The 13,459-nt window shown below is 40.8% G+C and overlaps 2 protein-coding genes across 7 annotated transcripts in view; one reads left to right on the top strand and one right to left on the bottom strand.

Moving 5' to 3' along the window:
* Scyl3 (SCY1-like 3 (S. cerevisiae)) overlaps positions 1-6,245 on the top strand; it is a 23,879-nt gene extending 17,634 nt beyond the window's left edge. For all 3 annotated transcript variants that reach the window (XM_013015664.1, XM_013015665.1, XM_013015666.1), the window contains 6 exons: positions 231-370; positions 1,115-1,299; positions 2,710-2,881; positions 3,871-4,035; positions 4,447-5,123; positions 5,566-6,245. In XM_013015664.1, coding sequence (XP_012871118.1) covers positions 231-370; positions 1,115-1,299; positions 2,710-2,881; positions 3,871-4,035; positions 4,447-5,123; positions 5,566-5,637 — 1,411 coding nt within the window. In that variant the 3' untranslated portion in view covers positions 5,638-6,245. The remainder of the gene's footprint in view (positions 1-230; positions 371-1,114; positions 1,300-2,709; positions 2,882-3,870; positions 4,036-4,446; positions 5,124-5,565) is intronic.
* A 4-nt stretch (positions 6,246-6,249) lies between these two features.
* The window catches only part of LOC105985232 (chromosome unknown open reading frame, human C1orf112), a 32,895-nt gene continuing 25,685 nt past the window's right edge, over positions 6,250-13,459 (bottom strand). For 3 of the 4 annotated variants that reach the window (XM_013015660.1, XM_013015662.1, XM_013015661.1), the window contains 6 exons: positions 12,391-12,486; positions 11,027-11,140; positions 9,888-9,992; positions 9,035-9,115; positions 7,948-8,067; positions 6,250-6,514 (listed from right to left, as the gene is read on the bottom strand). In XM_013015660.1, coding sequence (XP_012871114.1) covers positions 6,326-6,514; positions 7,948-8,067; positions 9,035-9,115; positions 9,888-9,992; positions 11,027-11,140; positions 12,391-12,486 — 705 coding nt within the window. In that variant the 3' untranslated portion in view covers positions 6,250-6,325. The remainder of the gene's footprint in view (positions 6,515-7,947; positions 8,068-9,034; positions 9,116-9,887; positions 9,993-11,026; positions 11,141-12,390; positions 12,487-13,459) is intronic. The other variant, XM_013015663.1, reaches the window with a different exon arrangement.

The raw sequence follows: 13,459 nt of genomic DNA, 5'->3' as shown, positions 1-13,459 counted from the left end.
GGTCTTGACTCACACACATCTCAGCCTTTTTATTATCTAAGATAGCCGCAGATGTGCAGGCGAGCTGGTCTTGACTCACACACATCTCAGCCTTTGTCTTATTTGGCAGTAAACGTGCTCACCTTTCCTGTTTCTGAATACATTGGTCTGACCGACATGGGAAAGCTAAATCACACATGAGAACTGTAAGTGTCACCACCACAGACAAGCCTTTCTCTCTTTGCTCTCAGATTTTTGCTGGACAGAGTCAGCTGCCTGTCAGAGGAATTAATAGCTTCACGATTGGTGCCTCTTCTGCTTAATCAGTTGGTGTTTGCAGAGCCCGTAGCTGTTAAGAGTTTTCTTCCTCATCTGCTTGGCCCCAAAAAAGGTGAATTTTTTCAAGTATTTCTGGCAGTTAAGGGGTTGGTGATTATTAGTCCACTTTTGAGTGGACCGATGTTGTACAGCTAATGTTGGGATTTGAGTTCAAAGCATGGTTACTGATCACTGCAATGATTGCTCTAATGCAATCTGGGTACTAGGCCCACAGGCAAATACAGAGCATCTTCCTGGAGAGCACATTTAATGTTTTAAATGGGTTACCGTGCACACATACACATATGTATGTGCACACACACATTGAGTAGTTCTTTCACATTTTAGTACTCCATTGTATCTATGATTCAGTGTGACTCTCTGTAGTTCCTTTCCAAGACCAGTCTGCCCGATCTATTAGCAGGCATATGTATTTTTAAAGACTCCCAAACGACTCTTAGACATCTTTCTGCTTGATAATGACTACTGTAGCTACTGCTCAGCATTTTCAAAACCCCATTAGCACTTAAGTCCTTAATTTACAACAGCAGTTGTACATCACTAACCTGCAAGAAATTATTGAATGTAACTGTATCAAAAGCTACTCAATTCAGAATCCTAACACGTGGGCAGTATTTTTAATAAAAACGGTTACAAAGTAGAGTGTGCGTACTTCAGCCTTGGGTAATTTTGGATCATCCCAGATTTAAGGGCTTGAACAGTAAGAAGTTTGGAAAGCGTCCTGGGCTGGGTTTCTGGTTCCCGTTCATTACGTGGCACTTTGTTCATTCGTCTGTTCCCTCCTGCGCTTTGGCAGCTAACGCACGGGGAGAGATGCCCGGCTTGCTCCCGCCGGCGCTGTTCCAGGCCCGCGTGGTCCCCGTGCTGCTGCGGCTGTTCCAGGTGCACGAGGAGCACGTGCGGCTGGTGCTGCTGTCCCACATCGAGGCCTACGTGGAGCACTTCACGCAGGAGCAGCTGAAAAAGGTCATCTTGCCACAGGTCAGACAATGCAGCGGGGCTGCACACAGCCTTCAAAGGCAGGACAAGGAAAAAGTGAGCAGTGTTAATTTGTGGACATGAACAGAAGAGTCTGGGGTATTCAGGTAATAGCCTAGAAAGCCTAAAACAGCAGTTGAAGAGGTGTGGAGGACGACTCAGGGTTTGGGGCTTGATTATGCTGGCCTGTAAGTTAGACAGGGCTCTAATTATATATAAAAAGTATGCTTTACGTTGCTTGTACGCTTCATCTATCAGCACTGAACTCATGGCTGTCTTACTGTGTTCTGTTGGAGAGCTCTGATCTCATAAGTGATGAGACAAAGCCAGAAAAAGAGTGACTCATAGGTCCAGCCCTGCTGAGAATCACTAGCAGAGCAGGGATTATGACCCGCCGCACCTGACACCATTAGCAGACTAGCTGTTCAGTTTATCAGAGACTTTGTACTCCGTGCAGTGTGATAATCTGTAACTGAACCCAGCCAGAGTGACCCAATTAAAGCTTTAAAAAAAGTTCTTAATGTGGAAATCAAGTGCAGATGGATCTCACAGGTTGTTGCTTTACTTAACTGTCTACATTTGTTTTTATTTTTGGTAGTATTGGGGTTTTTAAGTGAGCGTGAAGCGTGTGCTTACTAATAAGCAGGTGCTCTCCTACTGACCCAGGCCTCCAGTGCTTGTGAACTGGTTGTTGTTGAGATTGGTTCTCCATACTTGGGTAGGCACCTAGACCAACCATGCTCAGCTTCTTTCCCTTGTTCCGGAGTGTCACGTGTGTTACACTTCTACCTGTGATGGCCCAGAACCACCGCTGCCCCAATCTCAGCAGTCCACCTAGCTAGCTAGGCATATGCCACTCTGCCCAGCTACTGGTTGAGAAAGGTACTTCTAAACTCTTTGCCCAGATTCCAACTACGGTCTTCCAGGTAGCTATGATTACCCATCATACCCAGCAAGGTTCACTCGTGTCCGAAGACCAGCTCTTGATGCTTTTAGTATGCCAGTGGCCAAACACCCCATTATATCTAAGTCTGCAGTGACAGTCTGCAGGTCCTCCTTTGGTTCTGTAGAGCTGGAAGAGGGGCAAAGAGCAGGAAGGTGATTGCTGCTGCTGTCAGTGGTCTACATGTGCTCTCCAGAGAGAGCATTACAACTCTGAACTGTTACATAAGCTAAGTGTGGATGTGGAGAGTTAAATTTAGTTCCATTGATGCAAACCTGGAGTAATTATTTCATGTATTTTTAAGTCTGGGATGGACTGACAGGGAGGGAAATCTCTTTGTCTTTTACCACCTAAGGAAAATGTAGTTCACTGAGCAAGCACATTCTGATTGCATCCCCAAAGCTTGTTTACAGGGAGAGAAAAGGGTAGGTACTATGCTTTTCTATACTTAGTAACTCTCCGGCTCCTAGGTACTACTGGGCCTGCGAGATACCAGTGATTCCATTGTGGCGATCACTCTTCACAGCTTAGCAGTGCTGGTCTCTCTACTTGGACCGGAAGTGGTTGTGGGAGGAGAAAGAACCAAAATCTTCAAGCGCACTGCCCCAAGTTTTACTAAAACTATGGATGTTTCCCCAGAAGGTAAGAATACAATTAAAATCTAGCTTTTTAGTATTAGATTTTTAAGACGCTTTTCTACATGAATTTAGCTGTATACAAGCCTCTAAGTTTTGGGCCACACTTCCAGGTGGTTTCTCTACTGGCTGTCTTCTAGGCCTGTGCCTCCCGGCATCATGCCACAGCATGCAGACCTTGGTTAAGATGAAATCTTGGGAACTTCTATGCCCAGGCTGGCCTAGAACTGTAATTCCACCTCAGCTTCTCAGGTAGCTCGACTCACAGCTGGAGCTGTGGTGGCTGGCACCTGTCATCCTGGTTACTTGAGATGACTTGTTCTGGAGGTGTGGTCAGAGGACTGTGAGTCCTATCCAAAAAGCAACCAATGCATTAAACAGCTGGGCCATAGTTCAAATGATAAGACTGCCTAGTAAAACAAGGGGTGGGGGGAAGATCAGAGATTGAATCTCATTTGAGTGTGATTAAGAAACACTAGTGAGCTCTGTCAGCAGCCTGTGTTCCAAGTTTAGAGCAAAGCACCACTTTTTCCTTATAATGGTGAACAAAGAGAACAACTTTTACAGTTTGCCTGCATAGTGATATGAAGTGTAACGACGGCAAAGTTGTGGCACAGTGTAGACTAGCACACTGGGCAAGAACGATTGCAAAGTAGGACTTCAATAGGAAGGAGACTCGCACAAACAGCCGCTGAGTCCGAGCTTAGAGATGTGAAATCCCGAGGGTTGGGGGTGGAGGGCAGATAGCATGCAAAGTGCTCAGCCAAAATGGACGTTTTCTCAAAACAACTTCCTGCAGCAGTACATTCATAAGGCTAGAGCTGCACTCTTACTAGGTACTTACTAAAGGAAACTGGTGAGGATTTAAACCACCTCTGGGGAGAGCACCTCAGACACTCAGCGTTGTTCTTTTATCCATCTCCCTTAACCCCTGCGTAACCACACACATGACAATAGTGTACTCTCTCATTTCTCAGAGGTTTTATTTATTTTCAGATTCTCCCACGCATGCAGTTGCCTGCAGCCAGCAAAGTGAGATCTCACCAGTGTTGGAGAAGCCTTCTCCTGGCATATTCCCTAACTGCTTCTTTTCTGGCAACATTCCCATCAACAGCAAGAAGCACATAAAGCAAGATTACTACAGTACTCTCTTACGGACAGGTAGAAATAAGGGTTTTTTCTGTTGCTTGGATTAAGTTTTCTTATTCATACTCCATCATACCTCCTTAACATTTCTTCCTAACTCAGGAGAACAAGTTGACAGTACTTGAGTTACATTTTTTGCATCAGGTAATTTGGACTTCTGATGCTTTCACTGCATCTTCCAAAATGTGCCGTAAGATGATAGATGATAGGTTATTACTGGGTTCGGCAAACGGCCTTGAACATATTTTTCAGAGCATATGTACTTAAAACATCTAGAACATTTAAGAACACTGGTGTAGACTTTTTTAACTGAGTTATGCCAATGGGCATAAATACTACGTTTTAAAAATTAGATCTATATACTTCCCTCTCTGCAATGCTGTTAACCAACATTCTATGAGAATAATCTCACACATATCCTCACAGGTGATCAGCTTCCCCAGTCCATTGAATTGCCCATGAATGGAATCTCAGACATGAAAAATGCTTCTGGGGATCATGAGGACTTCGCCTCAGGCTCCAAAAAGTGTGACGAATGGCCTGACTGGAGTGAGCCGGAGGAGCCGGAAAACCAAACTGTCAGCATTCAGGTCTGGCCTACAGAAGCCTGTGATGCTGCTAGGTCCCAGTGTACTAACTTGAATGTGGAGAAAGAATCTTGGGGTGACTGCGAGCTCAACTTAGGAGGCGAAATCTCCGCGGCGGTGCCCGTTACTTCTTGGGAGCAGAAGCCAGTTCCTGTTTTGCTTCCACTCACTAAAGAGTCTAAGCCTTTGAAATCAAGCCCTCCTCACAAGACTAATTTTGCAGAAAGCAGAGAAGACTCAGACCAGATCAAGCCACCAAAAGCACTGTCACAAGAAAGACCCCTTAAGGCTCGATCAGAACTTGGTTTAGGTGAAGAATTTACCATCCACGTAAAAAAGAAACCAGTACAAGATCCCGAGTTAGACTGGTTTGCTGATATGATCCCTGAAATTAAGCCTTCAGCTACTTTTCTTATTTTACCTGAACTGAGGACAGAAATGACGGTTCCCAACAAGGATGCTGTCTTACCAGTCATGCAGTTTTCCTCAAAATTTGCTGCAGCAGAAATGAGTGAGGTGAGTATTTTGGGGAGAGTGCTACTAGTTTAAGGATTGCTTGCACAGGTCCTAGCTTATATTAAGCATGCTATTTTCTGAATGAAGGGAAAAAATACTGCGTACAACTGGTTAAAATGATCAAGTTGATCAAGGCAAGCAAGAATGAACAAAACTAGTTTTCCCCTAGAAAAAGACAGTGGGTAAATGTTCAAAATAGTCAGCTTATTATAAACCTTGTACTTGTAAAAATAAAAAGACAGCTCCTGAGAAATTGTGAAAAGTGGGTCCGAAGTGATTCTCCTGCTTTTCAGCTTTTAGTTACAGGTTTAGTTACTTGCTTCACATGAGGCTGTCTATGTGTTCTGGCATCAACATGTGCTGAAAATGGTCATTTTTACATTCCTAATTTCTCAGATTTGATTTGCTTCAGTAGGTTGCTGTTGGTATGTTTGTGTTGCAGGGAGACACTGAAGGCTGGGGAGAAGGAGAGCTGAACTGGGAAGATAATAACTGGGAAGATAATAATTGGTGACAACAGGTGTGAGTTAAATGTAGGAATGACTCCTTTAAAAGAAATTAATACCTCAAAAGCAGACTGTGTGGATGAGAAAGGCACAAAGCAGCCTGTTTTCCCCATACCAGGAGCTCTTTGTGAAGTCTGTGCCAACTCAATTGTGAGGCCAACCCTGAGAGCTGGCTAGACGCCAGGGCAGCCCAGGCCTACAGGACAGGCTGCCAGGAGGGGCACTGTGCGTGAGGCCAGTTTCCATGAAGAACAAGTAGCGGAGGAAAGGTTCAACTTAATGCTTTTTTTCCAGGATAATTCTGGAAGTAAAGAAAATATAAACATGCAAGCTGGTTAGCTTAATTTTGTGCCATTTCTTTACAAATGAGAAGAGTAAGTCTATTACAAAATTTAACTTGCTGGAAAAAAAATAGCTCTAAATTATAAGTAACTTCAAATCACTCTGGTTTCCTTAGGCAGCTTATTTATTTGTTCACAGTTGTACGCTGAGCGAGGGTCCTCGGTGGACCTAGCAGTTACTGACTGTTCCACATGTATTTCACTGTACCAAAGTTCTTAATGAGCAATCTCCCCCCCCATCCTGTAAATGTCAAATAAAGACTATTTTCACTAGATCTGCGTTTACAAAAGCTCTTTTTATATACACTACACCAGAAAATGTACAGTCGCATTACCCAGCTCTGTGTGGGTGACATTAGAGTATCTGACGTTTCAACCTCTCGATCCTTTGTTGCAGTGTTTCCATCTCCATTAGAAGCCAGGCGGGAGCAGGAGTCTTTTGAATTAAGGACTCTGTTGCGTCCAAGGCCCGCGTTGCTGCTTGCAGTGCTGACCTATACTCTTCTTCCAGTGGGAGGTCATGACGTGCTCTTTTTGCAGAAGGCTTTTCAGAGAAAAAAAAACGAGATAATGATGTAAAATTTCTCCTTGTAATCATTGGATCACAAGAACAAGATAGTATAGTACCTTGTCCACCTTCTGACCTCAGTTATCTAGAACAATGCATGAAGCTGTTCTAAAAGTTGTAACTAAAACACCCAGGAGCAGATTGGGATGCTGTAGAAACTGAAGAGCATCGTAAAAGCTGAAAGAGATCTAGTAGAATTTAGATATTACTGTGCAGTAGAAGGGTTTCTATGGTGTGATATGGCCGTATTTCCAAAAGGAAATGTAGCAGTCACTAAATCACATTACTGGTGCGACTTCTCTTCAGGAAACACGGTCCATGGCAAATATAAGCACATGTCAAGCACTAGGTTTCTTTTAGGTCCCTTTCAGGCTTCTCTTGCAGGGGGTCTGACAATGGGATACCATTAAACTGCAACTAAACAAGTACAAAGCACCAGTTCTGCTTGGTGTAGGTATCTGGCTCCTAATAAATTTGGGGATTATGGTCTTTCAAAGTCTCGCAGACAAAATCACAACTGGTTACCCAATTGAACAAGCCTAGGGAGTAGTGCTTACACAACCCAATGATCTGTCTTAATTCTTCCCAGTGCTGTGAGTAGGCCACTAGCCCACAATATGAAACCACACGATTTATAGAGGGGCTGGAAGCAGATTCTCAGGTCTGTGTTTAGCAGCTGTGTCTACACTTAATCCAGACCATAATGAGCCAGCTTCGTATACCCATTAAAGGTGCTTGTTTACAAAAGACTCAGTGCCTTTTTCTTCTCAGGAGTAAGCGTAAGCCAGAGTTAGGCAGCTAAAGAGTGTGGGTGAACAACGGTCTATAAATGTGGATGGAACCACAGAATTCTCTAACTATAGAACCTCATAGAATTTCTTTACTAGAGGTATACTTACATAAAATAAATTTTTCATTATGAAAACAAAAATCATGATGAAACCCTCCACTTAAAAATTACTCTCCTGTGGCTCAAAATAGTATTTGCAATATTCTTAGTGGTGTTAAGTTGTTGCCTTTGATAGGTACATTTTTAGTTATTTCTTGCCTTAGTCATAAAAGTAGCCTAATGAACACTCTAGAAAGTAAGTTAATTCATCTTTTGTGGTTCAGAAACTGCATTAGGCATTACTGGGTCAATATATGTAGTTAAGTTTTCCCAACAGTTACTACAAATGACTTATTATACTGGAAGATTATATTTCCTGTGATGTTTAAAATTTTTGTTACAGTTCTGTCTAGGGTTGGTAATCTTTCCAAAAAAAATACAGGATTTCTAAAATACAGTAACTATAAAACAGGAGAATCTTTAAAGTGTCTGGAGTTAGTTGTGAAGTTCAACCTAAGGATAAAAAGTGAAAGAAGAAAGGAAAGTGCTGAGGATAGCATATCCCTGGTTAACCACATACCTGTAAAGATGACCGCTTCATTGCTGCTTCAGTCACTTCAGCAAAGGGCACCCAGAAAACAGCTTTTTCCTGTTTCACACGTTCCACTTTGGCAGCTTCATCTTCATCTACACACCCAGACTTCAGAAGACCATGAAAAAATAAATTGAAAAACACGTGTGTTCTACTAGATGCCAGTGCTGCAATTACAGAAAGACTAAGTACTCTGTTTATAAATGCTGAGTGCGAAACCATTTTGTCTTGTGAACCAGTCCAATTTTAGAAGTCAAGTAGACTTATCTTTATATATGCTTGCTTGAAATGTAATTAGAATTCTTCCAGTGTTTTTCCCTATAGAAAAGTGACTTTCCAAGAAAAGTCTGCTACAGCTAACCTTTACGAACTAGGCTCTAAAGCCTAAGACAATAGCAAGGCAATGTATCCACTCAACTCTATGTATATGACACATATAATGGATAAAATGCGCAGATCCTAGTTTAACACTGGCATACTAAGCAATTTATCCTAACACCACCCTGCTGGCTTTCAAGGTATACACAAACACGGGGCCCCTATGATTCAAAATTTTGATTCTAACTAGAGTGGTATAAATATCTATGAAGATAATTGTCCTAGTCTTGGAAAAACAGATAGATCTTGGCTCATAAAAAGCCATACCTGAATCATACTGCAAAGTTTTTCTTTTTAAATCCTCTTAGTTCTGTATAATCAGATGTCTCTAATATAATGTTCAACATGGAAGTCTGCATTTGCCATCTCAACTATCTAGATTACCAGTAAGATACTACTGTAACCCAAACTGCACAGTAAAGTGCTTCAGATGTTTTCCCATATACAATCAGACATTTTAGAGCTGGGACCCAAGTTTAAGTAGGATACTCGTTTATGGTAACTTTATGTAATGTATGAAACTGGCAGCTTGAAGTTTTTCTATTTCTTTGGTGCTCAAAGCTTCAGGTTTGGAACATTCTGGATTTAGGGGTGTTTCAGCCTATCTATGTTAGCAACTCTGAAAAGTCTAAGTTGGTTATAAGGACAAAATTTTCTTTAAAAAGATTAAAATATGGGATATGTAATAAATATTTACCTTCTCCAGAAAGGTTACTACTTTGTTCTTAATTTCTTCAGAACTGACACACTGTGGAACTATTTCTTCATGATGGGTTCCCTATTAAAAGATTCATAAGACTTTAATATACTTTAGCAAATTGCAAAGACAAGTAATGTGACTATTAAGAACTACCTTAATTTAAAATTAAATGTTTTTTGTCAGCTGTGGGGCTTAAACTCTGGGCCCAGGCACTGTCCCTGAGCTCATGAGCTCAAGGCAAGCGCTTCTACCACTTGAGCAGTAGCCCCACTTCCAGTTTTCTGGTGGATCATTGGAGGTAAGAGTCTCACAGACTTTTCTGCCTGGGCTGGCTTTGAACCATGATCCTCAGAGCTCAGCCTCCTGAGTAGCTAAGATTATAGGCATAAGCCACCAGCACCTGGCTTTAAAAATTAATTTTGAGAATATTCAATGCAAAGAGTACTTAAAACTCTTAAAACGTCCGTCTTCAGAGTATCTGGAATAATGTTATCCTAACTTCTGTACAAGCTTTATTTACTTCTCTACTCATATTGTCTCTACACATTCTCATGAGCAAAAGTAGTGGATCACAGTTTAAAAAAAAAAAAAGCAACACACAAAGCCATTGCTGGAAGCACACTACCAGCTTTCCCCCGAGTAGTATAAAATCTAGCACCATCCAGTCCCAAAAAATTGCCTAGAAGGCATGTATGAGTTAGAAGATTTGCTCTCAAAACATGCCAGTCCTTGATCTTGGAACGCTCACCATTGCTCACGGCCTCACTTAAGGTCTTGTAAGATAGTAATTACCTCCTCTAATATAGGCAGCCCCAATAGATATCCCCACAAAGAATTAGTTTATAATTACCTCAGCAAACTGAGTAAATGCCTCCAAAGTATGTTGTTCTAGTAGCCAATTCCTATCAGCTAGCAGTAAGGCAAAGATACAAGACAGGTTGGGCAGAATTTTGTCCTGAAAAGAGAGACAACCCTGATTAAACAGAAAAAGAAACTTCAGGGTAGAACGAGCAGTCACTTTCTATAATCCATCCCAGTGAACACAGCATGTAGGTCAACTCTTTTGGTCAACAATAGCTTCCCTGGATGAGGCGTGCTCCATATTAGGAGCTCTGCACCTGACATGATCTCAGCCTCCTAAGTAGGTAGGATTACAGATAGGAGCTACTGGTGTCTAACTAGTTTCAGAGATTTTAATCAACCTATATGTACTGGCCCTGACTATAGAAAACATTTTCATTAGTGATTTTTTTGGGGGGTGGTCAGTTTTGGGGCTTGAACTCAGGGCCTGGGCGCTGTCCCTCAGCTTCTTTGTACTCCAGCACTTGAGCAGTGCCACTTCTGGATTGATTTTGAGTTGCTAGAGATAAACCTCATGGGGACGTTCCTGCCTGGTAGATCTCAGCCTCCTGAGTAGCTAGGGTGACAGGCATGAGCCACCAGTGCCCAGCTTACCAGTAGTCAACTAACTTAGAATGACTGTTCACACTGTATAGTAGTAGTGAGGATAAAACTTCAGGATTCCCTTCAGCCTGAGGTCTTAAAATTCAGTAGACATGTTTTTCTAAGCCATGACATTTTTATAAATAATTGCCTAACTTGTCAGCACAAACTTTTTTGCAACATTAAAAAAATAACTTTATTAGCAAATAAGCTTCCTTTTATGAATATACAACTGCAATAAATTATCAAATGTCCTAATTACATACTATCACCTAACGGACCTAAATATTTTCTACCTTCAGAAGACTTTTGTGCTGAAGTCCAACTAGAATGAGAACCTCCTATTCTCAAATGATAGTGGCCAACTCAGTAAATTATTTGAATGTCCACATGCTTTTCTAAAATAACTTAAAACGAGCTCTATTTGACAGTTACCATCAATCAGAAAATGTTTCTTTTTCCTCCAGCTTCATTTAGAAAACGCACAGAATTTTAGAAATCAAAAGCCAAGGGAACCTACTCATGATACAACAGGAGTGTGAGTACCTGTATAACCTGAGGTATAAACAGCTTTCCTAACGAAGAGACAAAATCCAGCACTGCAAAGCGGACATGGTCAGCAGGCTCCAATTTAAGTAGTGAGGTCTGCAAACTGACTACCTGGAAAGGAATAAAGCATAAGGCTAGTACTCTCCATATAAACCAAGACTACCTATGAGTTAGAGAATTATGGAAGGAGGAAAAACAAAAATTCAGAACATTAAAACATCCATTACAACTTATAAAAAACTTTATACACCTTAACATTTACAGATTATTTTGTATTTAAAATTCATTTGTGAAAAGTACATTAAAGCAAGGGTTGCCAAAACTGTTTGGAGAAAGTCATAACAAATTTAACTTACTATACATTCTGAGTTAATCCTTTTACTGTATTTGTATTCTTATAATTCAGTAATTGATGGTATAGACATAGTAAAGAATATACCTAACTAGTCAACACTCACTAAACAAAGCTATTAGTTTCTGTTCTTCCTATTCCACCCCACCATATATGATAAAATGTCTCGTCCATCATTTTCCTAAATAGGAATGCTTAATTTTTCTTCCTAAAGTTTGTTTCCTACATGATCCTGTACTAAAGCTAATTCTTGATTTAGGGGGATCAATTTTGTCAATACTTCAGAGAAGAGGAAGGCCATTTCCATTTTCTGTGAGCTCAGAACTTCCCAAAAAGTTTTAAGTGAAGTTCTACACCACAAGGACCCCACACGGTGATTCATGCAGGCCTGTGTCACAGCATGTAAGCTGGGGTCCTGAACAGAATTCAGTATAACTCTTCTTTCAAATATTTCATTTCTTCAGAGAGAAGGGATTGTCCATGCTGGTAATGTTCATGTTGGTTAACTCATAGCTGCTAAAAATATCTTTAGAAATGCCACAGATACAGGGTTCAACATCAGAACTCTGACTCCTAATCCCAGGGAGTTAGAAGAGTCCCTGTCCAGTTAACAGCAACAGTAAAAGTATTCAGCTTAAAGTGACAGGAAGAATGGAGAAAGGCTGAGTCAATAATCCAGTACAGTACACTCTGGAAGGAAGAAACAGGGAGACATCGGTGATAATGATGAGTGAATCTGTCACATCTTCAGTTCACCAAGAAAAGCAGTGGAAGTGGAAGTGAAGCTCAAATGGTCCAGAGCCAGCTGGAGGGAAAGTGCTAAGCAAGTAAACGGTCCAGAGCCAGCTGGAGGGAAAGTGCTAAGCAAGAAAAGGGGCATGAGCTCAAAGACCCACTACTGGTATAAAAAAGCTACAAACCATAATCACCATTAAGGATTCTTTATAAAGTGATTTCAGTTTGGCAAACTCCATAGCAAACAAAGTAACAACATGGTCACTAATCTTACCTGACTTATCAGCTGAGGATCTACACTTTGAACAAAAAATCCTAAAATTGGCAGTAAAAGGCTCAATGTCTGTTGAACATAGGGCTGACTGGTTACCTTAAATAAGAGACAAAATAATTATGATCAAAGTTTTCCATTAAATAAAATGTTATTATAATACAGTTTTTACTAAGCACTTATTATATGCCAGGCTAGATGAAAACATTTTTCAAAGTTATTACCACCCCACCTGTATCTTACAGCAAGTCTATAAGGTATAGTTATATCCTCATTTTACTAATAAGAAAACAAGAGGAGAGAAGTTAAATAATTTCCTCAAGATAACCTGGCTAGGAAAAGAAAGGCCATGATTCAAATCCAGACTTATTCTAAAGGGAATCCAATTATTTTTGTCTGAAACTGGAAAGCTTTCATGTGCCTTCGTTTTTATAGAATTCCATTTCTCTCTGCCATACTTACTGAGATGCCATACTACTGTAAAGCTGTAACTACAGCAGTGAATGACTACAATGAATGAATGTGTGTACATCAGTGGAACGTGTTTGCTGAAGTCAATAATGCAAGAGTAAAGTGACCATAGCTGACATGAATGACAAAACTACCTGTTTTCAAGTTAATGGATTTTGCTACTGCTGATTGCCAGAGACCATGTTTATTTCTACTTACTTTAAGGAAAATCAATGTAATATTTTGAGTTTTAAATGGAAAAACTTGTTTAGAACAATTTCCATTCATTTCACTGAAACTGAACAAATTTCATGAAATCTTTTTCAACCAGGGATGTTTACCATTTTTATTTTAAACAGACAATCCTCTGACTCGGCTTTGCGAAGAATGTAAGTTATTTACATTCATTCACTAGAGCCTTCCGCCTTACTCCTCCTTGCCCAAAGGGAAGTATGATTCTAGGAACACACAAACAGGCTGCACTAGCCCAAAGAACAGAAACAATACGGGGAGAGGTTTCAGGTTAATCTAAGAGGCTTTACTATTTCCATACGTGCTGTACCTTGTTCATCTTTTATCTCCCCTTTCACGCCCAGTAAACTTCATAACTGTATTTTTAGAG

Source organism: Dipodomys ordii, unplaced genomic scaffold (genome assembly GCF_000151885.1).
Source record: "Dipodomys ordii isolate 6190 unplaced genomic scaffold, Dord_2.0 Scaffold27, whole genome shotgun sequence".
In the NCBI taxonomy this organism is placed as follows: Eukaryota; Metazoa; Chordata; class Mammalia; order Rodentia; family Heteromyidae; genus Dipodomys; species Dipodomys ordii.
This window is presented reverse-complemented; position numbering and strand designations above follow the sequence as displayed.